The 26,892-nt window shown below is 32.0% G+C and overlaps 3 protein-coding genes across 3 annotated transcripts; 1 reads left to right on the forward strand and 2 right to left on the reverse strand.

Annotated features, from left to right (window-relative positions):
- On the reverse strand, positions 1–2,064 carry LOC140983749 (lysine histidine transporter-like 8). The gene is made up of 4 exons (XM_073450873.1): positions 1,682–2,064; positions 1,342–1,475; positions 646–1,229; positions 1–551 (listed from the first exon to the last, which is right to left on the reverse strand). The coding sequence occupies exons 1-4, from the start codon at positions 1,954–1,956 to the stop codon at positions 204–206; spliced, it is 1,341 nt and encodes a 446-aa protein (XP_073306974.1). The 5' UTR covers positions 1,957–2,064; the 3' UTR covers positions 1–203.
- A 2,565-nt stretch (positions 2,065–4,629) lies between these two features.
- On the reverse strand, positions 4,630–6,696 carry LOC140983713 (lysine histidine transporter-like 8). Its single transcript, XM_073450815.1, has 4 exons — positions 6,311–6,696; positions 5,971–6,104; positions 5,275–5,858; positions 4,630–5,180 (listed from the first exon to the last, which is right to left on the reverse strand). Exons 1-4 carry the CDS (start codon positions 6,583–6,585, stop codon positions 4,689–4,691), a joined length of 1,485 nt encoding a protein of 494 aa, XP_073306916.1. The 5' UTR covers positions 6,586–6,696; the 3' UTR covers positions 4,630–4,688.
- Positions 6,697–25,138: 18,442 nt separating this feature from the next.
- Positions 25,139–26,717, forward strand: LOC140984798 (expansin-like A1). Its single transcript, XM_073452422.1, has 5 exons — positions 25,139–25,351; positions 25,445–25,554; positions 25,647–25,825; positions 26,052–26,187; positions 26,296–26,717. Exons 1-5 carry the CDS (start codon positions 25,234–25,236, stop codon positions 26,539–26,541), a joined length of 789 nt encoding a protein of 262 aa, XP_073308523.1. The 5' UTR covers positions 25,139–25,233; the 3' UTR covers positions 26,542–26,717.
- The last annotated feature ends 175 nt before the right edge of the window (positions 26,718–26,892 follow it).

Here is a 26,892-nt window from a genome sequence, read left to right on the forward strand (position 1 = left end):
TGTAAGGAAAAATATGGGTTCTTTGATATACACTTGTAGGGTGAGTTGATCCAACCGCGTCACCGTCCGGGTTTGAAGAAGTTGGCATCTAACCCGTTAACAATCAAAGACCAAAGAGCTGCGCTGAATAACATTAAGCTCAACACTACACCTAATGAACCAACACTAATGTTTAGGCACCACATTTTACTGAGTGGGTGGGGCTACTTGATGGCAACCCACATGAAACAGGGATACACCAGCGTTAGAGGAAGTGCAATCGAGCCTAACAAGGCTCCTAAACTTGGTAGAAACGGGAAAGCCATTGCTATGAAATATGTTAATCCTCCGAACGAGACCTTAATGGCAGAACGGAGCCATCTCGGGCATGGCTGGTTTTTCTTGCTCGTGTAGATATGTTCGAATTTGTCGAACACGGGCATGGCGTAGATTTGGAAGGCACACAAGTAGTTGATCAGTATTATGAAATATATGGCACCGGTTATGTACTTTGATGTATGGTTCTGGTGAAACTTTGTAAAGGCACCTAGAATTCCTCCGTCCACTATCACCTGAGAGACAAAAGGACCGTATAGATTGAGTGTTTCATATATTCGGTATTCAGATCGGATTCATGGAAAATTTATGTCTTAAGTATTTGTTTACCTTGCTTCCGTAAGCCCAATGGCCGACAATTGCCAGCGGATACATACACATAGCAATCAGTAGATATGAAATAGTCACTCCTCTCCACATGGGTTTACGCGACGGCTGTGTTGGACTTGTAGGCAGGGTTCCCTGTATCTCGAGCACGAGATTATGCCCTCGAAAAGCAAGAGCAATGATTCCAATACCATTCAACACATTCTGAATTCTATCACCAGTATCGGTAGGTTTAACCTCCATCGTCGACGAATCACCCGAAACATGAGCCAGCTGGCCCTTACTGACTGACAAAACCCACAGAAGGCTGCAATATGCAACTGCGGTGACAGACCCGATGAGGGAAACACGGTAGAGTTTGTTGAGATTAGTGAAGAAAAGAGCAGTTAAGGTGGCTGAACATATGAAAACTAGAAACCATTCAGAAAGTTTTAATGTTTCCGCCTCGCATTCGAGCTGGTCATCTCCACAGAGGGCGTGGTGAAGTTGGTCCAGGATGTTGCCACCGCTGATTATGTACAACACACATGTACCGGTAGATAGGTACATTGTGGGGAAGATAGCTACCAGCTTTCCCAATTTTTTACCTGTAATTGACCAGATATACGATGAGTTTATAATAATACACACACGTACGTGTGTGTGTGTGTGTATATATACACACACACATGCAATGTTTTGGTACGGATTTATACTAACCGAAGGCTACCATAGAGAGGTGGAGAAATCTACTGTAACGAATTCCAGAAGCTGATTCGTGAAGATTAAGAAGAAGCCATATGGTGTAGAGTTGCCACCAGAATACAACAGACAGACAAAGAATCCCCCCCGACCTGTGGACCGTCAAGATCAGTTTCAACAAAATATTTTGCAATCGCGGACAAAATATCTCCACGAATAAAAGCTAAGGCATGATTCTTGATTCGCCATGAATCAATATGTAAAAAAGCCATATTCTTGATCATGCATTACTAATCTAACTGTACGCTGTTGAATTCACAATCCTTTCTGAATCGATTTATTTATTTAACTTGCTCACCATCCGAGGTAGGAGAAGGCAATGGGGAGTAGAAGAGGCTGCACTCCTATTCCAGAACATATCAAATGGAATGCAACAGTGTAAGTGTTGCCCTTTCTGGATTCTGTAATGGGTAGCCAAGAGTCTTGCTCATTCCGCGGCGGCTCTGTTTCCGACACAATTATCACAAATTCTTGTTGGGGTTTGCTTTCTGTCCTGCTCGAGACCTCTCCGGTTTCCTCCGCAACCGGTGCAATTCTTGCTGACCCGCCGCCCATCGCCATTTCTCCGATCATCACGTGATACAGAAAAAAAGAATCCTTAATCTTAGTATATATGTTTCAATGTTGTATGAGCAATCTCACACCTACGAGGAATCAATATATATAGACGCGCACACAATTTATCATAGGCAATGTTTGTGTTAGAAATTATTTGATTTTTAAATTATTTTCCATTAATATATATATATATTGATATATTGACACGTTTGAATGAATCAGGAATGTGCGTTTGGGTAGAGATCGCAATTCGCAAGCAATGATGCAATTTTTAGTGTCATTGGCCATGACGTCATTATTATAATGTTGGTGTTTAATGTTTTATTATTAAATTTCTTACTTTTTGAAAATGTGGGATTGAATTATATTTGTTTTTTAATAAAGTTGAAAAAAGGCGAAATCAAAGAAANATTAATAAATTTTATTATTTATCAATTTTATATATAAATTAATTTTAACTTTTAAAATCAACAATAATTCTAATCTACGGTCTCATTCTCACTTCTCTAACCGAATTTCTCGTTCTCACTTCTCTATTCTCCATTTGTGTAGATTGTAGTGTTCAAGAAAAATTACATATATAATTAAAGTTAAAGCACAATTTTTTTTACAACTAACTGAATTAATCGATTTTAATTTAGTTCAGTTTTCATCGATTATGAAAATTAATTCGATCAATTCGATTATGACTAAATATTTCAGTTCGATTCGATTATGATTAATTCGATTCGATCGGACCGAATGTTCACCCCCAATAAGTTAATATTAGGATCTGTTCGCTGAAGTTTGGCTTTGAATCCCTATGTAAAAAGTTCAGACCTATGATGTGTAAAATTTCAACTTTTGCATCCCAATAACTTGTTTGATTCCATACGTCTCTCTTTATCGTGAAGTGTGTTACACTCACATCCACATAACAACACCACGCGCCCAATCATGCGTGTCCCGCTCACGCCCCCACCATCTAGGGATACCCATTGAGATGCTGTTCAACAATTATATAGTTCTCTGTTTATATATTCATTTCACAAAATTTCAAATCAAATCAAAGAAAATCATAAATTACTTATTACTTATAATGATAATAAGTAAACTATCGTAAACTAAAATATTATGCATAATTTTTCAACTTATGAAAAAAACTTAAACTTTTATGGTTTTTATGTTATTTTGAGCTAAAATATGTAATAAATAAATTCTCGAAATATTTGGATAGTCTACAAAGCTCATTGACCAAATCAATTTCTTCGATTTGAATTATTTTACAATCAATACAAATATTGATTGACTTAAAATTGATCAAAACCATATAATTTGGTTTGGTTTTGCAATTTGGTTCGATTTTTTGAATACCTTTAGATATCAAGTCGAGACTAAATCGAATAAAAAATTATCTTTTTATTTTTTTTATTGCACCAAATTATGCCTGAAATAAACATATATTTGAATAAATTTTAGTAGGTCTCTTGTGAGACGGTCTCACGGATCTTTATCCATTAGACATGCCAACCGTATCTATATTTATAATAATACGAAATATTTTTGTAAATAATGCTTTTCCATGGTCGTCTCACAAAATTGACTTGTGAGAAGTCTTATAAATAAATTTTTTGGATAAATTTATACTTGGTGTATTTCTAAATTGTGATGTCATTTATACAAATCAAATACACACGAATCTTTCTAATAAAACTTTTTTGGGATAAATTTATACTTGGTGTATTTCCAATATGTTTTTTTTTTAATTTAGATTAGATAAACGTGATGTCTGTTGTACAAATTAAACATACGAGAATTACAAATCATGGTCGTTCATGTTTATTGTTACACATCTTCAAAGTTGCAAACCAAAAAAGAAAAAAATCCAAATAATAAAGATTCGCCTTATGATTGTTGGTGAGATTCTAACAGCTTCGTTCGAACTACAACTTGAAGATAACTCATAAAGATGTGTTACCAATTTGAAGTGCAGGCAAGATAAAACTCTTTATCTTTAAGAAAAATTTATCCTGCATATAGTGCTCACGAGATATGACAATCGTCTTCTACGATAGAACTACTTCCAACTTGCGCGCTAAGGCCTCCCTTGCTATTTGGGCTACGAGAACAACCATTATGTTAGGCTTTGTTGGAAGCTTTCAAGGTGAATATTTGAACATTTTTGTTCGGTCGAGTTTTCTTCGTCTTTTTTTTTTTATTAATTTATATTCATTAAGCTCAAACATTCCAACAATTATCAAACTGGTTTTCTGTGTTTTACCAAATGCACCTACTTCAATCAAGCACTGGTTAAGAATTCAACAGTTGAAGTACCTGTATCTCGACCATGAGATTATGTCCTCGAAATGTGCAAGAGTTGCTTCTGGAGCTTCTTTTTTTTTTTTTTTTATGAGTTAGTTGTGTTCTTTATCTGCCGATTTCTTTCTGTTTTGTTTGTGTGTGTGAACTGTTTTCCTGACTCACTTTTGTCTATCAATATTTCCTAATTTAATTGGTCAAAAATAATTTTAACTCAAACAAATAACTTTATATTTCAGGCCAGCCCTTTCTCTAGATTTCAATAATTTACCAGACACTATCACTTTACTATAGCACTCAGCATCCCATAGTGATACCATTCTCTATTCATCACTCATCTGTAACATAATTTTAATATTAATTTGCATCTAATGTTCTTGCATATGTATATGTAAGGAAAAATATGGGTTATTTCATATACACTTGTAGGGTGAGTTGATCCAACCGCGTCACCGTCCGGGTTTGAAGAAGTTGGCATCTAACCCGTTAACAATCAAAGACCAAAGAGCTGCGCTGAATAACATTAAGCTCAACACTACACCTAATGAACCAACACTAATGTTTAGGCACCACATTTTACTGAGTGGGTGGGGCTTCTTGATGGCAACCCACATGAAACAGGGATACACCAGCGTTAGAGGAAGTGCAATCGAGCCTAACAAGGCTCCTAAACTTGGTAGAAACGGGAAAGCCATTGCTATGAAATATGTTAATCCTCCGAACGAGACCTTAATGGCAGAACGGAGCCATCTCGGGCATGGCTGGTTTTTCTTGCTCGTGTAGATATGTTCGAATTTGTCGAACACGGGCATGGCGTAGATTTGGAAGGCACACAAGTAGTTGATCAGTATTATGAAATATATGGCACCGGTTATGTACTTTGATGTATGGTTCTGGTGAAACTTTGTAAAGGCACCTAGAATTCCTCCGTCCACTATCACCTGAGAGACAAAAGGACCGTATAGATTGAGTGTTTCATATATTCGGTATTCAGATCGGATTCATGGAAAATTTATGTCTTAAGTATTTGTTTACCTTGCTTCCGTAAGCCCAATGGCCGACAATTGCCAGCGGATACATACACATAGCAATCAGTAGATATGAAATAGTCACTCCTCTCCACATGGGTTTACGCGACGGCTGTGTTGGACTTGTAGGCAGGGTTCCCTGTATCTCGAGCACGAGATTATGCCCTCGAAAAGCAAGAGCAATGATTCCAATACCATTCAACACATTCTGAATTCTATCACCAGTATCGGTAGGTTTAACCTCCATCGTCGACGAATCACCCGAAACATGAGCCAGCTGGCCCTTACTGACTGACAAAACCCACAGAAGGCTGCAATATGCAACTGCGGTGACAGACCCGATGAGGGAAACACGGTAGAGTTTGTTGAGATTAGTGAAGAAAAGAGCAGTTAAGGTGGCTGAACATATGAAAACTAGAAACCATTCAGAAAGTTTTAATGTTTCCGCCTCGCATTCGAGCTGGTCATCTCCACAGAGGGCGTGGTGAAGTTGGTCCAGGATGTTGCCACCGCTGATTATGTACAACACACATGTACCGGTAGATAGGTACATTGTGGGGAAGATAGCTACCAGCTTTCCCAATTTTTTACCTGTAATTGACCAGATATACGATGAGTTTATAATAATACACACACGTACGTGTGTGTGTGTGTGTATATATACACACACACATGCAATGTTTTGGTACGGATTTATACTAACCGAAGGCTACCATAGAGAGGTGGAGAAATCTACTGTAACGAATTCCAGAAGCTGATTCGTGAAGATTAAGAAGAAGCCATATGGTGTAGAGTTGCCACCAGAATACAACAGACAGACAAAGAATCCCCCCCGACCTGTGGACCGTCAAGATCAGTTTCAACAAAATATTTTGCAATCGCGGACAAAATATCTCCACGAATAAAAGCTAAGGCATGATTCTTGATTCGCCATGAATCAATATGTAAAAAAGCCATATTCTTGATCATGCATTACTAATCTAACTGTACGCTGTTGAATTCACAATCCTTTCTGAATCGATTTATTTATTTAACTTGCTCACCATCCGAGGTAGGAGAAGGCAATGGGGAGTAGAAGAGGCTGCACTCCTATTCCAGAACATATCAAATGGAATGCAACAGTGTAAGTGTTGCCCTTTCTGGATTCTGTAATGGGTAGCCAAGAGTCTTGCTCATTCCGCGGCGGCTCTGTTTCCGACACAATTATCACAAATTCTTGTTGGGGTTTGCTTTCTGTCCTGCTCGAGACCTCTCCGGTTTCCTCCGCAACCGGTGCAATTCTTGCTGACCCGCCGCCCATCGCCATTTCTCCGATCATCACGTGATACAGAAAAAAAGAATCCTTAATCTTAGTATATATGTTTCAATGTTGTATGAGCAATCTCACACCTACGAGGAATCAATATATATAGACGCGCACACAATTTATCATAGGCAATGTTTGTGTTAGAAATTATTTGATTTTTAAATTATTTTCCATTAATATATATATATATTGATATATTGACACGTTTGAATGAATCAGGAATGTGCGTTTGGGTAGAGATCGCAATTCGCAAGCAATGATGCAATTTTTAGTGTCATTGGCCATGACGTCATTATTATAATGTTGGTGTTTAATGTTTTATTATTAAATTTCTTACTTTTTGAAAATGTGGGATTGAATTATATTTGTTTTTTAATAAAGTTGAAAAAAGGCGAAATCAAAGAAAAACACTTCCAAGTTGGGTTTTTTTTTTTTTTTAAATCAGTTTGAAGTCATTTTCTAAAATCTTAGTGCTTTTCAAAATTGTAACAAAATAATGTGAACTTAAAAAAAAAATTGATTAATGCTGTCCCGTCGTTAGGAGTAGGCAGGCCACCAACAAAACTTTATTTTATATTCTCGTGACTCTCGTCCATGGCAAAGGTNTAAGAGACTTGTACTACTCTATATAGTTTGAGTAATATAGTTTCTAGAATTAGAGTTTAAAGTGAGCGACTAAATTTCTTTAAAATTTTCTAAATTTTTTTACCATTCTTAGCAATTTTTAGTCAGCTAAAAAATATTTTTGAACGGTTAGTTGGTTGATCATTAAAAAGTGAGTAAGTGTGGAAATACTCTGATTTGACCAGTGATGAACTATGTTTGACAGTTTAACAAGAAACAATTTGAAATGTGATGTGCAAGAATATAGAGTGCCTAATGAAATAAGACAAGTGTTTTCTTATTGATGTTCGGAGATAAAACATATACGTCACCACTTATTCCACTCAGGAAGGTTTTCACTAAAAAAAAACTTTGGTTTTACAATGATTTGTAACAACTTACTTCAACTAGGACTTGTCATTGCATTCTTGGTGATCATTTTACAACTCTGGATATTTAAGAACCATAGATTCATCAGAAAACGGTACAAAAACCGAACGGTTAGTTTGACGGCTTAAGTTGTTGGTGTAGCATATAATGATCCTTGAAGATCTAATATATTCTCATATGGGTGTACTAAATGAGCATCTTGAAATCGAAAGATTGAGTATGCTCAGAGTTCTTGAAAATTGCAGGCTTGAAAATAATTAGCAGTTTTGTTGATTTAGTTTCTATGGTCTTCTTCTCTATGAATTCTACACATTTATACTTAAAAAGCTCCAACGGTTGGAACTATTCAACTGTATTGTTTCCTGATTGAATGGAAATGTCATTTTTAGTTGCCGAACTTATCATTAAATGCTAATTAATGTTTCTTGTGCTTTTGCGACTTTAAGATCGCCGCTTTCAAAAATCCGACACACCATGTCCGAAATGGGTAGCTTTCTATCATTCGACAGTTGGTAAGATACTGTGTAATCATTTTAAATATGATAGTTGTTGAACGACTTGACTTGCAGTGCCCTTTTTGAATTGGTTGGATTTTTAACTTTTTGAATTGGTTGGATTTTTAACTTTTTGAAGAATTGTATTATATGTCAGTTTGACATATGAGATCTTGTAGCTTGAGGTCAAACATTATGCGGCTTGGCTTCTTGCCAAAACGGATTAAACTTCTGATGCTTTTGTATAATGACTTGAACTGATTCAACGATCCGTAAAACCTGAAATTAAATTTAAAAATCAGTTGGACCTGAAAAAGCTCGATATTGTTATTTGTCGATCACCAAAACTTAAGATACTATAAATATTCTTACAATAGTTAAAAATAAAATTATCATAAAATGAAAATAGTAAAAATAAATTCGATTTATATTTATAAAAAAAATTATTCTAAAGAATTACGAGGAGTTCAGGTAAAAAATATGATATTCTTTTTAAAAAGTTTTATGTTATTTTGTTAAAATTTTGAATAACAAAATCGTTTGATAAAATTTTTAGAAAAAGACCGACTAAAAACTGATAAAACTCCCCTTCTAAGTTAAACAACGCTGGCTCCTAGGGATGTAATCGAGCCGAGCCGAGCCGAGCCGAACTCTTGAATGTTTGGGCTTGGTTCGTTTATAATCGAGCCGAGCTCGAGCTTTATTTAACGAATATATGCATTGGTCACGAGCTTATTCAAGCCTTTATCGAGCCTAAACAAACTTAATAAATATGAATTATACATATAAATTTTTATTAAATTAATTAAAAAGTAAATTATATATTTAAAGAAAAATATATTATTCTTATTAAAATTTGTAAATTTATTATAATAAATAAATTTAATAGATTTTTCTATATATTTCATAAATAATATGCAAAATCAATAAATCAAATATCAAAACTATTATTTTTTCATCTAAAAAATTATTCATGAACTTACCAACAAACATGTTCACGAGCTAACGAGCCGAGTACTGTAAAGCTTGAGTTTGGTTTGTTTATCTTAACGAGACTCATTAAACGAGCTCAAACGAGCTTTTATCGAATCGAGCTTCTAATAGCTCACAAACGGTTTGGTTCGTTTACATCCCTACTGGCTCCTATGAAAATTTAGTGTATAGTTCGTCGATAGCTATAGGAGTTATGTTAGCATTCCGATTGAAAAAAATTAGTTTAATAACTAAAATGGTCTCTAATTTTATTACAATTACTTGAAATGTATTTGAATAACATCATTTTTCAGTTAGGTATGAGTTCTACTATTTCCTCCGACTCACTTTTAGAAATCATATAAACGATTATTCTCACGTATCATGAAAATCTTTTGAAAGAAAAGAATCAAATAATCTTTTGTGGTGAAATAAAATATCTCTAATTTCCCACTCGAATAGATTTTCTACTTCCAAATGAAACATAGTAAAATAAATGTATATTTGGGATTTAAAATCCAAACAAACTAATTAGTTTGTTATTATGGATTTGAAATTTCCAACTATAAATTTCATCTATCCAAATGAAATCTAATATTTTTGAAATTCAGGTCGAACTCAAAAGATAGGCCCTTGACTAATATAGCATATTCAAAATTTTTATTTTTTTCCATTAAGAAGAGTTTTTAAAACTAAATATATGGATTATAGACTCAAATATAGTAACATATAGCAAAATAATATTAAAACTACTTATTCTTGTCAAATTTAGTAAAATAATAGTTTTGTTACTATCAAAATTTATAAATTTTTCGGTTAGAAAATCAAATCAAATGAAACAAAAATAAATTAACCGACATCTTTGGCTAATCGACAAAGGTTTGTGGAGGGCCTCTTGTCTCACACAAGTTAGTAAATTAAGTTTAAACTAGTTTATAATGGTTTACCATGAAGTTCTATAACAACTCGAGTTAACTATTTTGTAAAACTAGAACGGATACGAAGTAGACCATTGTGCAGTCGCGTGCACGCGGGTCTAGGTCGGATGCATGACAAAATGATATCAGACACGGTATCTAGAAAGAACAACGAAAAATAAGTGATATACAAGATAAAACGTTAAATGGGTGTGATCCACGTCTTGAACTAACATGACAAAGTGATACTTCTGCTGGAGCCACTTCTTGAACATGTACAATCAACTCTATATTCTTTTTTTTTAATCTTATTCTAGAGGGTGGGAGGACTCGAACCTGAATCATAACAAGGGAGAAACAAGGTGAGACCATTGGAGCTAAAGCTCGGTCTCACAATCAACTCTAGATTCTAGGTGTCGTTGAATCAAGTGTTATGTCTGGATGAGTATGTCACATTCTGAATGAGCGATAATTATAACACCCTTTGTCCACGTGAGCTAGAAAAAGATGTTTATGATATTTTATAATTAAATTTTATAACAATTTGAGTTAATCATTTTTTAAAACGAAAACGAATATGAATTACTTATTATTGGAGCTCATTGTACAGTAACGCTTGTTTGCGAGGACGTAGGCTAGGAGCGTGACAGCTTTTCATTCAATAATTGTACCATATATTTATAAAACTAAACTAACCATTTTATCTCATTAAAAATACAATCTTCAATGTCATCTATTCATCTAGTCTCATACATTTGGAAAGATAAAAAAAATAAAGAAAAATAATTAATACAAATAGACAACCATACGTTTAATAAATACTAGCAGCTCGTGGCACACACGATACATGTGATCAGATGGCATAAGAAATATAATGGGAAAAAAATTTATAAAATATAAAATTGCACAGGTAAATGAGATTTTTGGAATTATGAAAAAAATTTCATGAACATAGGAAACACTTGAATTTTATAAACTACATGAATATTTTAAAAAATCACTAAAAAAACAATCGTTTTCATCGAAAATTTAAAAAAAATGCATAAAATTAACTATTAAATATGGAAGACGAGTTCAAATGATAAATGCGATTGGAAATTTATCAATCCAAACACGACCTAAGTTTTTTTTCCTCGAAAAATTCTTTATTCAGTAAATGACATGTATTCCCAAATTTACGTTACCAAGCCACTGATATTTTTGCTCCGCTAGCACTACAAAAATAAATTTATCAATAACGTGAAGATGATACGTAACATCACATAAAAAGTAGATTTGAACAAAAATATCACAAATTTTAATGTGACACTCAATTATATTTAACCAACCAACTTATCAAATGAAATCACCCTAAAATTATCACTAAATTAATTAGTTCATTCAATTAACGAAGTAGTTGATGCCCATATCTTTTGAGATGAGCAAAACTGATAACATCGATACTGAAACTCGGTTCTGTTGGTCTCACGTGCGACAATTTGAGATATAATTATGAAAATGAAGAATAAAATTGGACACCGAGATTTACGTGAAAACCTCTAAAAATTATTAGGGTAAAAACCACATGCAAGTTGAAAAGAATTTCGCTATAATATTTTATGGTGTACAACAACTCAATGTGTTTCCATAGAGAACACGCATTCTATTAATACAGGAGAACAAACACCTCACAAATATTATATACCTAAACACTCAGATGCTATGAGATGTGAGAAAAGAACCGAGAATGGAATGAATGAAATGAGAGGATGAAACTCTATGTATAGAGCTTCTTAACGCGTATTGTTGTAATTGTCATTAAATATGACAACCACAATCTACCATTTGCCAACCCCATCTCCAACATTAATTGCCGACAGTTCGACTTTCTATGTAGTTTGATTTATGTTCATAAAAATATCGGTTTAATATCTAGTACCGTCGAATCTTTTTCAAAAAGATTGATTAAACGAAATTGATCCAACTTAAGAAAAACAAAATATTTATTTCTTGATTGAACCTAGTTAACAAACTGTATTATTAAATCACTACAAGAAATTCTGCATACAACAACGCATATATGACAACATTGTCGTATGTGTTTTAACAACGGTTTTAGCGAAAACAGTTGTCTTTTGGGGGTCAAAAACCGTTGTCTTTGGGGGGTCAAAGACAACGGTTTTTAGGGTCAATGACAGCGGTTCTATAAAACCGTTGTCTTTGAGCGTTTTTTTAGGGTCAATGACAACGGTTAGAACCATTGTCTATTAGCGTGCTTTTTTGGACAATCAACAACGGTTTTAAGAAACCGTTGTCGATTAGCGTAGTTTTTGGACAAACAACAACGGTTTTTGAGAACGTTGCAATATTTAGCGACAGATTTCATAAAACCGTCGCTAAATATAGCGACGGTTCAAAGGAAACTGTCGCTAATTTTAAATTAGCGATGATTTTATATAAACCGTCGCTAAATTTAGCAACGGTTTTACGTAAACCCGTCGCATGTTTAAAATTAGCGACGGTTAGTCAAAACTCGTCGCTAAATATAGCGACAGTTTAAACAAAACCTGTCGCAAACTGTCTATAAATATCACCACACTCGGTCCATTTCCCTCCACAACACTTAAATTTTTCTCCCTTACACGAATTTATCACTACCCATAACACTTAAAAATTTTCTCACCACTTCACAATACTTAAAATTTTTCTCTCGTACACGATTTTACTAATTCACAACACTTAAAATTATTCTCACCACTTCACAAAATTTAAAATTTTTCTCTCTTAAACGATTTTACTATTTTACAAGACTTAAATTTTTTTTTTCTTTTACACGATTTTAGTTTCGATTGTTAGTTATTTTTTAAATTTATTAAATTATAAAAAGTTTTTTTTATTTTTTGAAACAAATTAGCGACGGAAATCATGATTAAGAACCGTCGCTAAACGTATTGACGGAATTTATTGAATAAACCGTCGCTAATATTATTTTAGAGACGGGTTTAGAAACCGTTGCTAATTCAAAATTAGGGACGGTTTTGAATAAATCCGTCGCTAATTTTCTTTGCGACGATTTTTGCAAATTCGACCTACCACAACGGATAAAAACCGTTGTCGTTGAACGGACTTTCAACAANTATATATAAGCAACAGAGAGGAAATGTGAGTGAGGTACAGAGAGGAAATGTGAGTGAGGTGTCGTCCCACTGCCACAGACAGAAGGAATAATCTCCATTGACATAATGGATCAAGGAATGGGATTCACGATATCAGGTTGAGTGATTAATTAGGTGTGTCGTCACACCAACAAAATTTAACTTATGATTTTTTTTAAAAAAAATATAATGAAAATTTAACTTATGATTGTTTTAAAAAATCTCCATTGAGGCTGGTTCAAATCTCACCGATGTTCATGTAAGTTATGTTTATGTAAATATTCCGCACCCCGTACAAAAAAAAAAAAAAAGATTTCGTAAGTAACTAGAGCTAGCCTACAGATACTTTGAGCTGGAGTTACATTTAATCCAAATTTAAATGTGTACTTATAGATTGATTATTTTTATATATAAAAAAACTTATGATTTATATTTAGTTTTGGCCACATATACTGATTTTTTATTTTAATTTTTTTATTAAAAAAATCATTAACTCGTTAAGAATTATGTGAATACAATTTTTCCAGGAGAAAAGGAAACCCAAAAGAAGTTGTCGGGGTCGGACTATTTAAAAGTAAAATTTTGTGTTGGCAGTGCTGCTTCATTATTTCTACGACATAATTATGTTCTCGTTGAATATTATTATTATTATTATTATTTTTTTGGGAATGAAAGATTTTTTTTGAAGTCATTATGTAATTCGAGAAGAACGAAACTTTTAATGGCACGTTTGTCCAAATAAATTTGTACAAAACCTATTATGTGATCGTGTCACGTATTAATTTTGTGAGACGAATATCTTACTCGATCTTTTTATTAAAAATATTATTTTTATGTCAAATATTACTTCTCACGAATCTATATCTTTGAGGCTAGTCGATCAGTCTATGGGTGTTGAGGAACAACCAAAAAACAGTTGGTTATTCTGTAAAAAAAATACACACAAAATTGTTTATTGTCGAAATGACATAAAATATAATACTTCGATAGTATTTTTTTAAAAAAAATTATTTATGTTATTGTTTGTTAATATAAATAAAAATCACTAAATATTTCATTTAATAATTAGAACGGTAAATTATACAGTAAAAATCATTTAATTAGAATGAATATAATTGAAAAATGCATGATAGGTTTGATATAAGATCTAAGTATATTCTCCGTCTTGTAACTTACATTATTTTTATGTTTGGTTATGTTTGGATGTTAATTTAGTCCAATAACTTATATTTTTCTTTCGATTTAGAACATATTTACCGAAGTTCTGCCATGTCTATCGTTAGCGATGGTATAATGTACCTTACCTAAAAATTCATATGATATATCATACCGAAAATTTCTGTATTAAAAATATTTATATTGATATCTTACCGAAAATTTTGGTATACCGAGACTTGATATACTGAAATATTCGGTTCATATAATTAGCATATGGATTATATCGAAATGTTGGGGAATACCAAAATTTCGGTACGATATCAGTATATATCGTTTTATACTAAAAAAATACCTTATATTTTTTAAAAAAATTAACTTTATTATTTATCTATCTATATTATTTCAGTATATATCGAAAATTTTCAAATTTCATATCGTAATATATAATATTGAGAATTTCGATATTTTTCGATATAGTAACCTCGATATATGGAAAGTTCAATAATTTTCCCATCTTTATTCATTGCTATATCATCAATTTTTATTAAAACATAATAATTTTTCGAAATCATATCCACACACTGATAAAAAACAAACATATAAATTATTAAACAAACATCATAAATTACAGGATCGCAGAATTTTCAAGGGTCGTGCTCAAAGTGGAGCAACTAATTTTCCGCTGTCTTCTTTGGTGAAAGCATTGAGGGGAGACCACCACCACCAACGACCCTAAATTCCACCAACTTGACCTCTTACAAGCTTTCAATTTTTCCTTTGCCTCCATGAAAGTGACCATTTATTTCAAAGATATTTAAAATTTAAATTTTTTTTTATCACTATTACTCTTTGGTTCGCATGGTGGATAAATGAAAGATATATAATAACAATGGTAAGAAAATGAAAGATAAATATAAAAAAAAGTGTAATATAATAAATTATACGGTGTTTGATGTGATTTTAAAATGATAGACTAATTTTGTTTATTTTCTTGTAATGATCAAAATAACCCCACTTCCATTTTTTTTTCCTATTTCTTTTATTTTTGAAAATTAAATAGTAATATATTTACTTTTCAAAATAAAAAAAAAAAAACCAATTATTAAAATTGTTCTCTTCATTGTACATTTGGGCCAGCTTCTTCACATTGATGGAATCTTCTTCTCGCATATCCAAAAAATCGACCACAATGGATTGATTGGATTTAAGGTATCCAACACCTCCAGTCTGTTCCTGCGACATTAGGGATGATATCATGGTCGTGTTGTCCGAAAAATGAAAACTGAGGGTCTGTTGTACTACAACTGCTCGACGAACCAATGTGGCTTCTTTTGTTTGTGTCATCCTGACTGTTTTACTTTGCTTCCCAATGGAGTCGAAAATGAATATCATGGTGATTTAAGAGGTCTGAGTTTTAGCAGCTATGGTGGTGCTAGCAGTCGAGATAAACCCCATGAAAAGCAGGTTATGTCCACTGTGCGAGAAAGAAATTATGGTGCAGTTGAAGCTGGTTACGTTCATGTGTCATGGGTTGTTTGTGTTTTTTTCTACTAGTGTTGGTTGTTCTCTTGTTGACGTAAAGTTTATGATGTTGTGTTTAATTGTTGAAAACTATTTACGTTCATGGTTGAAAGATGGTTAGTTTGTGTTTAATTGTATTGTAGCAGTGTGTGTGTTGAATTTGTAGTTAATGTTGAAAATGTCAAGCTATGGATTCTGAAATTCGTCGGGATATCAATGTATTTTTTTTTTTTTTTTTTTATCATTCTTCAATTTATTCATTTTAATTTGAAGCAAAGATAATGATACAACAATAACTAGAAAAATTGTTTCATATCATCCAAGAACCATTTTAGAAAAAAAATTCATACATCAAAGAACCATTCTAGATAAATTATTCCATGACCTAACAAACATCGAAGTTACTTGACAAAATACATCAAAATAGGGTCATTTGTATCCTACAACCCCCATCTTTACAACCTTGAAACTGTGGTATTCTCAGCTGTAACTTGACTTGAACTTGTTCCTTGGCTCGAACCAGTAATATTTGCATCTCCACTTGCAGTGGTTCTAGCTCTGGCAAGTCCAGTTGCATTAGCTGTAGCTCTGGCACATGCAACTCCAGTAGCTCTTGTACTAGCACTAGCATCAGCATCTGATCTTTCTCTTGCATTTGTTGTTGCTCTATTCAAATGGCTCATTTGCACTTTTTTTGCATCAATATCCGGGTCTTTTACCACCAGTCATGCATGTTTTTTCCTAATATGACACAAAAAATTACACGATATGACACAAGAAGCACATTAATATATAATATCATATAATTACCACTTACACTTGGATTTATATTTGATGCAAATGATGTATCCCAATGGAGTCTTGTTCAGTAATTCTTCCAAAACAATCAGAGTGTTGTTTCCTGACATGTAATACAAATAATTATGCACATAACTTTAGTCTCACTTTTGACCTTGTTTTTGCTTTTGATGATCCCCTTGAGGATTCGTGAGATTTTATTCTTGGTGTTTTCAGTTTTGTTTTAAGGACTAGCAGCAGTTTGTGCATGTGGAATTTTTTTGTCCAACAACTTCTTGATTAGCCCCCTGCATTGAATATGTCTTAACCACGACATAAGACAAGCATCCAGTGGAGAAATGGCTTCTAGCCCAATGAATTTGTGGAATTTTCTTTAGCCATTCATATGTTGTTTCTTGGATTTCATTCAATTTAAGATACACCATTGCCATTTTCTTCAAATGCTCCTCAAACTCATTTTTGTTTCTTGTTGTAGCAACCTTCCAAAACAAGTATTTTAACTCTAACCCTCTGAATTTTTTCTTGAAGTTTTGATATATAAGCCTCAAGCAATATCTATGCTTACAATCAGAAAAAATTCTTTCAGTGTTTCAAATATTCTCTTCTTTCTATCTGAGATTAATGACCATTTATTTTCTCTCATTCCTCTTATATCTTCCAATAGAACAGTCAGAAACCATGTCCGATTCTCTATGTTCTCAACTTGTATTACTGCGAAGGCTATGAGCACCATATTATCATTCTCATCTATACCAAGAACTGGCCACCATATATTGTTTTCAAAAAACAACCATATAGTTCAATAATTGGCTTACAACCTGCTAAGAAGAAGATTTCATTGCATGGAAGCTTACGTAAAGATTATCAAATATTGGGGGATCTAAATCTTCATTTCTCTTGAGACAAAAGTACTTCCTGGGTTAAATTGTCTCATTGTCTCACAGTAGTCCCATAGAAGATGATATTGTATTCTGTCAACCTCTCTAATCAACCTTCCTGCAACAAGAGAAAAGTTATTCATATCCCTCCCATCTTTGAAAATAGGATGTCTAGGCCCCTCATCATCAGAGTTTGGTTTATGGGGATTTTGCTTTTGAACATGAAGATCTTCATGATTACCATTAAATAGATCGTCAAATGAAGGAAGGTCTTGACTCATATTTCCGTATGGATCAAATTCAGAAAAGACGAACCAGAACAATCAAATGTTTCACAATTGTTTGTGTTATTTTGCTTCACAGGTATTGGTTTGGAAGCACTAGTTTCAGGATTAATTTGATTGTATTCATTCTCAAGTACTTGGTCAGAGGCTGGAATTTTAGGATCATTGGGTACATAAAACATTCTTAAGATTAGGATTTTCAGACTCCAAATGAAATGATAAAGTCTTGTTGTTGTCATCCATGTTGTATTAAATATAACCTACAGGATCAGAATTAACAAATGTTTCAACTTCTACCATGTTTCCTAAATGTTCTAAAACCATTTCAAGGTATGTCATTGTCTCCTCAATCCAAATGGTTACTAAATCTGAATCCTTATACAATGCATACATGTTTGCGGCATCCAAATCTCCATAAATATTTACCAAAAAATGTTAAATCACCATACCAAGAATTCGGTAAAAACATCACATTAGACTTGTTTCCACCACACAACTTGTACAAATCATATAAATCCAAAAAATTAAACCCTTCGAAATTCGCATTCTTAAACTCGTGTTTAACTCTTTCAACTTAAACTACTTTGTATATGTATCCTTCGGATTAAGCTTAAACTTACCTCCATACCATATATCAAACTTGTTCAACAAATCCATAGAATGAAAGAGAAATAGAACACTAAAAAATACTGGATTTGTTAACAACATCAAAAGTGAGAACGATGGTGAGAAAACCAGCCGTGTATCATGTATTATTTAGTAAAGGACAAAAAATTAATAACAAAAATTAAAACAGAATTAAATTGGACGTGATATATGAGCCAATTTTTTAAACAATGGGGGGTTATTAGCCTATTAATAATTTATAGGGGGGTTTCAAGAACTTTTGATGTTTCACAGGGGATCAAAAGCAATTAGCCCTTCAAATTGGGTATTAATTAGGTGAATAAGTGGAACTTGGGTGGGTTTTGTAAACTTATCTAAGAAATAAAAAAGACAAAAACTTGTGTGAGACGGTCTCACGGGTCGTATTTTGTGAAACGGATCTCTTATTTGGGTCATCCATGAAAAAATATTATTTTTTATACCAAGAGTATTACTTTTTATTGTGAATATTGGTAGAGTTGACCCGTCTCACAAATAAAAATTCGTGAGACCGTCTCACAAGAGACCTACTCAATAAAAAATTGCACTAAACATATGAAAACTCACTTCAAACCCAAACAATTTTCAGATAACCTTAAAGATCATTGTATTCTTCACCTTTATCAGTTCTTAGAATCTTAATCGGCTTTTCACACTTTTTTCTACTTCAATCTTAGAAATCCCAATCCAATGTCGTTTTCTTATNAAAAAAAAAAAGACGATGAGATTATCTCTATCCATATTCAGACAAAAAGTATGACAAAATTATTCCGCACAAAAACATGAAATGAAATCATGCGTGTCTAGAAGATCAGATTACAACAAATCTTAGCTTAACATTTAATACTTGTTTCTTTTAGTTAATTTAATCCCTAAAAACAACATTCTTTCAACATCAATACAAGACTTGACACCTTTCACATACACTTCGTTTTGAAGGACCACACATAAAACCAGATGGTAATTGATGTATATATCTATTATCTATTATCTATTACCGTTATAAATATATGAGTTTGAATTGTGATTTTATCTTTTTATTTGTTTTATAATTTGTCATGTTCATTTGGTTCTTTATGTAATTTTCTATGTTAGTTTAATATGTTAATTAATAGTGTACTTCACTTTCATTTGTGAGTTTTCTTTTTTACCCTTTCATTTGTTTTATATTTTGTCATGTTCATGGGGTTCTTTAAGTCATTTTTCATGTTAGTTTAATATGATAATTAATAGTGTACTTAACTCAATCAAATTAATTATTATTTTGATTTTAATTATAAATTTATCATAATGTTATACATTTAAAAAAATTGCTAATATTACTAACATCTATTTTATTTTATTTTATTATTATAAATATGTGACTTTTATTTGTAAATTTTCTATTTTACCGTTTTGTTTATTGTCATTTTTCATATTAGTTTAATATGATAATTCATAGTGTAATTAACTCAATCAAATTAATTATTATTTTGATTTTACTTTGTAAACTTGCTATTTTATTTTTTTTGTTTTATAATTGGTATATAACGGTAGGTGAACTGGCATTAATTTGTGGCCTGTTTTCAGCAGCAGGCTGTTGATCATCTTCATCTGGGCCACGCGGTTTCCCGAAATCTAAAGTTTAATGTGTGCTATATTTGATGAACAACTTCAACAGGTTGATGCTTTTCTCCAGTTGGTCGATGACTGTAAGTTGCAGGAAGGAGATGGTAAGAGAACAATTCTAAAGTTGTATGTAGGTGATTTGAATATAAACATTTAAGCTATTTAGTCAATTTTCGATATATGATGTTAAATAAATATTATCTATTAAATATATGATATTCATTTGTAACCTTACCATTTTACCATTTTTTGTTTTACAATTTGTCATGTTCATGATATTATTTAAGTCATTTTTTATGTTAGTTTAATAAGATCATTAATAATGTACATAACTCGATCTAACTAATTATTGTTTTAATTTAATTTTAAATTTAATTTTAATTACTAAATTTATACATTTCCGTCAAATTCATGAAAAATATCTACCATATTGATGATAGGTAATAATGGGCAGATGAAGGGAGATGAGTCGGATTGAAGAAAAATAAATTATTAATAAATATTAATGTTATATAAAAATTCTTTCTCCCATTTAGAATAGAGATATTTTCAAACTTTTTACGAGTCAATAGATATATATGATTGAGAAAAATGTTTGTATGTAAGTTATTCCAAACACTATTTTTAAGCTATTTAGTCAATTTTTTTTATATATGCTGCTAAATAATATGCTTCATTTGATAATTTTGTATTCTTGCAATGAGATGAGTTTTTTAACATAGCATTTNGCCATTTTTTATGTTATTTTAATAAGATCATTAATAATGTACTTAACTCAATCAAACTAATTATTGTTTTAATTTAATTTTAAATGTAATTTTAATTACTAAATTTATACATTTCCGTCAAATTCATGAAAAATATCTATCACATTGATGATAGGTAATAATGGGCAGATGAAGTGAGATGAGTCGGATTGAATAAAAATAAATTATTAATAAATATTAAGGTTATATAAAAATTCTTTCTCCCATTTAGAATAAAGATATTTTCAAACTTTTTATGAGTCAATAGATATATATGATTGAGAAAAATGTTTGTATGTAAGTTATTCCAAACACTGGTTTTAAGCTATTTAGTCAATTTTTTGTATATGCTGCTAAATAAATATTACTAAATAATATGCTTCATTTGATCATTTTGTGTTCTTGCAATGAGATGAGTTTTTTAACATATCATTACATGTTTTGGTGTTATATGTCGTTTGTATTGATCATGTTGTATTTGGATTCCTTATGTGCTTGATTATATTATTTTTGTAGTATTATTTATTGTGAAATTAATAGGTGGGCTAAAAAAATTAGTGGATCTATGAGTTTTCTGATGGACGACAAACATGGATAAATTGTTAAAAGAGATAATATCAAGTAAATTTTTGGCATACGATTTTGTTCTAATTAAATGATTATGCATGATTCTAAATTTTAATTGTATCACAAGTTAACGTATATTTTGTCGTTGCCAGATATATTTTGTCAACGGTCTAATATTTTTCTTTGATTTAAGGAAAATTGTACGACTTCGTATTATAATTTAATTTCTTAAAGTTTTATTAAAGGATTTTTCATGATGGTTTTGAGGCACCATTTTTTCCTTTGTGAGTTTTTTTAAAAAATAAAATATTTATGAAACCATGACGTTAATAAGGCGCCTTCTCTTTATTTGAAATAAAATATTGAAAAATTTATAAAATTTTTGAATAATATGAGTTAGTATTTAATTTGAGAGTGATTTATGCTTTTTGTTGCTCGTATATACTTCAATTTCTTTGTTATTGTACTAAATAAATTTTTTTTGAACTTTGAGTTATCATTTTTTTATGGAGGTTGTTTGTGTATTGAATTTTTTAAATTCATTTTGTTTAGTATTGTTGGCGGCAATTGATTTTCCTGATTTTCTATTATTTGTCTTGTTGTTTATATAAAAATATGTATGAGAGTACACCAATCAAAGTCACATATTTTGGGTCTTATGTTCTACGAAGAGGGTAATATATGAGTTCTGTGAATTATATAATTTATTGGTTCTTCATATATGTAGTTAAGAAATGAATCAAATTTTGAACAAAAAATTTATGACAAACATAGTGGATGAAAAAAACATGTTAAAAAAATAATGTTGCGTATTACTATGTCCCTATTTCTGTATGATATAATTCAAACACATTTTTTTAGATATTTGAAATTACGTCTAACTATGTGACATGAAACATATACATATATATTTGAAGGCGTATTTAAATCAAAATATTAAGATCAAGAATTATTCATATTTAAATTTCAACGCAGTACAACGAAGAAGAAATTGGAAAATTGTATGTGTAAACCATTAAGGGTTATACAGTGATTATGTTGCTACTTCATTGTTTGCAACATATTGATGCCATATAAAATATCAATATTTTTCAAATAATAAACAAAAATAAAAAATTCTTCATTCAGAAAAAGAAATACATGAAAAAAAAAATTTGTGTATTATTCTCATTTTATTTTTAATGGTATGAGAACAATTCTAAAGCTTTGTGGACATAATAGATCAATTTTGTGCATTTTTAGTAAATTGGGACATTGAGCCGGTTGCACTTTATTTCTTCCAATATTATCTCGATAGATTTCGAGGTGGCTAAGAGGTTGCTTTTGTCTATTTTTTTAGTTAAAGTGGCTAACAAACTAATTCATGAAATATATAATAGTAACATACAGAACTACTCGTCAAATAAATTCACTTAGCCGAATAGTGAAATTCAAATTGAATTATACAATATTTCATCAAATTAATTTTGTCTATTATAAGATGTTCATGAAATCTAAACATTTTTATTATTAGATGAGATATTGAATAAGACAAATACTTTGATATATATTTGAATGAGATCTCATATACATATCTTAATTACGTTATCCGTGTCCTTCTCAAGATTTTTAAAATACAATAATTAATTTTGTATTTCATTCCACAATATATAAAATATTATAAAACAAAATGTAAACTCGATAGAATAAAATTTGTTTTGTTTATGAGATTGAAACTATATCATCCCCATGATATGATGCACGCAATCATTGTTCCAAATCTTCTAAAAAATGACGAACGAAATGATTTTCCTGAATTGCGTCAAATTAAACAATGACACAGTTCTAAGATATAGTCATTTGAAAAGATTTTCAAGTTTTTTTCTCACACCGATTTAGAAATAATTGTTAAAAATTTATTAAACTTATAGCTATATGTTGATAATATTGATACTAAATATATAAAAATGATATTACAAATATCGCGATGTTTGAAGAAATTACAGCACCATTCATTGGTTATGTTGTTGAAGAATATATAGGTTATACATACTTTTATTCACAAGTAAAAACCAACACTACAAGAAAAAAGGCCTACGACAACGGTTTTTTCCCGTTGTTGTAGGTCTTTTAAAACTGTTGTTAAAGCTCTTGTGGTTAAAAGGTGGGCTCAAAGACAACGGTTTGTATCCGTTGTTGAAGCTACAAATATTGAGACGGATTTTTGTTAAACCGTCGCTAGTTAGCGGCGGTTTGTAATACCGTCGCTAACATTAGCGACAGTTTTTATTTCCGTCGCTAATATTAGCGACGGTTAAACAATTCATTCCGTCGCTAAATTTAGCGACGGTGTATTCTTAATTTTTGTCGCTAATATTTTCAGTAAAATAAAAAAATTACTTTTAACAATTTAATAATTCTAAAAAAACTTGTAATTTGAATAGACTAAAATCTTAACTAAAACTTCAAAATTTAACAAAAAATAAAACGAAAAAATTTACATAAAAACTTGGAATAATTTTTTAAATTACCGAAACTAAAATTATGTAAGAAAAATTTTAAGTGTTGTGAAGTTGTGTGTTTTAAAATGGACCGAGTAAGTGGGTATTTATAAAAGAGTTGCGACGGGTTTTGGTTAAACCGTCGCTAATAGCGACGGTTTATTAATGACCCATCGGCGATTTATAATTTGCGACAGTGTTTTCTGAACTGTCGCTAATTGTAGCGACGGTTATGCTAATACCGTCGCGAAAATTAGCGACGGTGCAATTACAACTGTCGCTAAGTAAAAATATGCGACGGATTTATTTAAAACTGTCGCTAAATATAGCGACAGATATGATACCGTCGCTATATATAGCGACGGTTCTAGGATAAACCGTCGCTATTTTTAAATTCGCGACGGTTTACATTAAGCCGTCGCTAACTATAGCGACGGTTTTGCTGAAACCGTCANAGTTCTAAGATATAGTCATTTGAAAAGATTTTCAAGTTTTTTTCTCACACCGATTGAGAAATAATTGTANGCTAATAGACAACGTTTCTATAAACCGTTGTCTTTGACCCTAAAAAACGCTCAAATGTTGACCCTAAAAACCGTTGTCTTTGACACCTAAAAGACAACGGTAAAAAACACACATACGACAACGGTTTTTAAAAACCGTTGTTGTAGGTGTGTTGTTGATGCTGATTTTTCTTGTAGTGCAATCACGACTAAAAACAATATTTATTCTTATGAGTTGTAGTTGATGATTGTCAAAAACTGAAAATCATTCAACGATAAAATAAATATTTGGAAATAAGATTATTGGATAAAAAACAATGTAGAAAACATAAAAAACGTCCTGATAGGGAAGTAAACTACGAGCATATCAGATCTCAGACGAGGATTTTAAATAACATAGTAAATGTTAAAGACGATCATATACTTGCTGAGTATATCAAAATGATTATATGTATATTATAACAAACTACGACAAAGAGTTGTTGAGTTATCAAAATCAACCAAGAAGTATATTGAAAAGTGTGTCATGTGAATAAGATAACTTCTCTGATTCATACACCGTCTATGGTCATGATTTTTGATTTTGTGGTTTGGTTTGTTTCAATTAATAAATGTTATTAGTCATATTTTAATTCATTTAAATATTATCAAAATTTCGTACTTATATTTCCAGCAATTTAATTGCTCACGTGCATCGCACGTGCACTTTTCTAGTGTGTGTATATATATATATATATATTTGATTCATTAATTTTTCAAATTTTGATTATAATATTATTGAAAATTTGACTAACACTCTGTTGCCTCTTTCTTTCTCGAAAATTAATTAATTTCCACGGTATGTATGAGTATATAATACATACTAAGAGTAGGTAAAATTCTATGACCTGTACTCCACTCAAGATCTTCATCATCATCATACCAATCGCATTCTCAACAGATTCAACACCCACAATTATTCAATGGATATGTTTTCCCTTTACTTGGTAATCTTCCATCTCGCCTCGTTCGCTACCGCGTGTGATAGCTGCGTGCACCAAGCTAAAGTTGCCTTCTTTTCCGATGATGGAGCCCTTAAGTGTAAGCAATTATCAAGAATCAATTGTATTATATCGAGCCCAGATGAGAGAGATACATATATGTTATATGTTTGAAAAAAACATTGTGCTGCAGTTGGTGCTTGTGGGTACGGTTCCGTTGCAGTAGGATTGAACGATGGCCGGCTCGCGGCGGCGGCCCCGGCGGTGTACAATAAAGGAGTTGGTTGCAGTGCATGCTTTCAGGTAATAAAAGGATTAAATTCTATGATTTTTTGGTACATATATCTAGTTATCTTATACATGAATATGGAGTTGACTATTACAATTGAGCGCAGATGAGATGCAACAGAGGAAGCATCTGTAGTAAACAAGGGACAGTTGTGTTGGTGAGTGACAAAAATGGCGATAATGGGACAGATTTCGTGGTGAGCACCAAAGCTTTCGCGGCTATGGCTAAAAAGGGCAAGGAGCATGATCTTTTCCAACTCGGAATCATCCCTGTACAGTACAAGAGGTATTCTGGAATTACAATAGGAAAAAAAAGAAGATAAAATAAATGCTTTACTTGGCGTTTCTAATCACCGCGTCAACAATATTCGATGACATACGAGCAAATCAAATTTTGATTAGTTACAAATTATAAGAAGGTTTTTGTAATTTTCCCGTTAGAAAAAAATTTATCCTTATAATTTGCAAATTTGTATCCTAAGAAATCTGAATTATTATTATTATGTGTAAAGGGTACCATGTGATTACGCAAAGAAGAAGAATTTAAGTATTCGGGTTCAAGAAATAAGCCAGAACCCGAATTACCTTGCCATTTCTTTCTTGTACCAAGGTGGACAAACAGAAATCGTTGCACTAGACGTAGCTAAGGTATATATATATATATACACACATATATGTATCCTAGTGTTATTTGACACTATACAAATTCTTGTATTTGGATGACAGATTGTAATTGCTGATTTGATAATTGTTCAGGTTGGGTCACCAAATTGGTATTTCATGAGTAGGAATAACGGGGCTGTTTGGGACAAGAGCCGGGTCCCTGCTGGGCCTCTGCAGTTCAGGTTTGTAGTGACTTCTGGGTACGACGGGAAATGGTATTGGGCCAAGAATGTGCTGCCTGCTGACTGGAAAAGTGGTGCCATTTATGATTCGGGCCTACAAATTAATGATACTGCCAAACAGGGTTGTTCTCCATGTGACTACTCCGCCTGGAAATGAAGATTTAAGCCTATCTGATTTGAGCCAACGACAACAACATAAATATAGTTTTTTTTGGTCTAACAATGTTGATAGCTACAGGTGCTTGTAATAAAGAGATGTGCACACAGAAACATGCGTGTAAACATAAAAATCGCTTCAATGGTTGAACATTTTTATTGCAAGTCTTTTCTTTTAAGTGATACTGAGGGGGGCAAAAACTTGTGTGAGACGATCTCACGGATCGTATTTTGTAAGACGGATCTCTTATTCGGGTCACCAAGAAAAAGTATTACTTTTTATGCTAAGAATATTAATTTTTATTGTGAATATCTGTAGGGTTGACACGTCTCATGATAGACCTACTCATTG

Source organism: Primulina huaijiensis, chromosome 9, assembly GCF_012295235.1.
Source record: "Primulina huaijiensis isolate GDHJ02 chromosome 9, ASM1229523v2, whole genome shotgun sequence".
NCBI lineage: Eukaryota > Viridiplantae > Streptophyta > Magnoliopsida > Lamiales > Gesneriaceae > Primulina > Primulina huaijiensis.

Excerpts from the sequence above, each read along its gene's own strand:
- LOC140984798 (XM_073452422.1), top strand. The coding sequence starts at position 25,234 with ATGGATATGTTTTCCCTTTACTTGGTAATCTTCCATCTCGCCTCGTTC. Across the intron at positions 25,555-25,646 it reads GTTGCAGTGCATGCTTTCAG|ATGAGATGCAACAGAGGAAG; the intron begins GTAATAAAAGGA and ends AATTGAGCGCAG. Across the intron at positions 26,188-26,295 it reads TTGCACTAGACGTAGCTAAG|GTTGGGTCACCAAATTGGTA; the intron begins GTATATATATAT and ends ATAATTGTTCAG.
- LOC140983749 (XM_073450873.1), bottom strand. The coding sequence starts at position 1,956 with ATGATCGGAGAAATGGCGATGGGCGGCGGGTCAGCAAGAATTGCACCG. Across the intron at positions 1,476-1,681 it reads GCCTTCTCCTACCTCGGATG|GTCGGGGGGGATTCTTTGTC; the intron begins GTGAGCAAGTTA and ends GACGGTCCACAG. Across the intron at positions 552-645 it reads ATTGGGCTTACGGAAGCAAG|GTGATAGTGGACGGAGGAAT; the intron begins GTAAACAAATAC and ends TTTGTCTCTCAG.
- LOC140983713 (XM_073450815.1), bottom strand. The coding sequence starts at position 6,585 with ATGATCGGAGAAATGGCGATGGGCGGCGGGTCAGCAAGAATTGCACCG. Across the intron at positions 5,859-5,970 it reads CCTCTCTATGGTAGCCTTCG|GTAAAAAATTGGGAAAGCTG; the intron begins GTTAGTATAAAT and ends GGTCAATTACAG. Across the intron at positions 5,181-5,274 it reads ATTGGGCTTACGGAAGCAAG|GTGATAGTGGACGGAGGAAT; the intron begins GTAAACAAATAC and ends TTTGTCTCTCAG.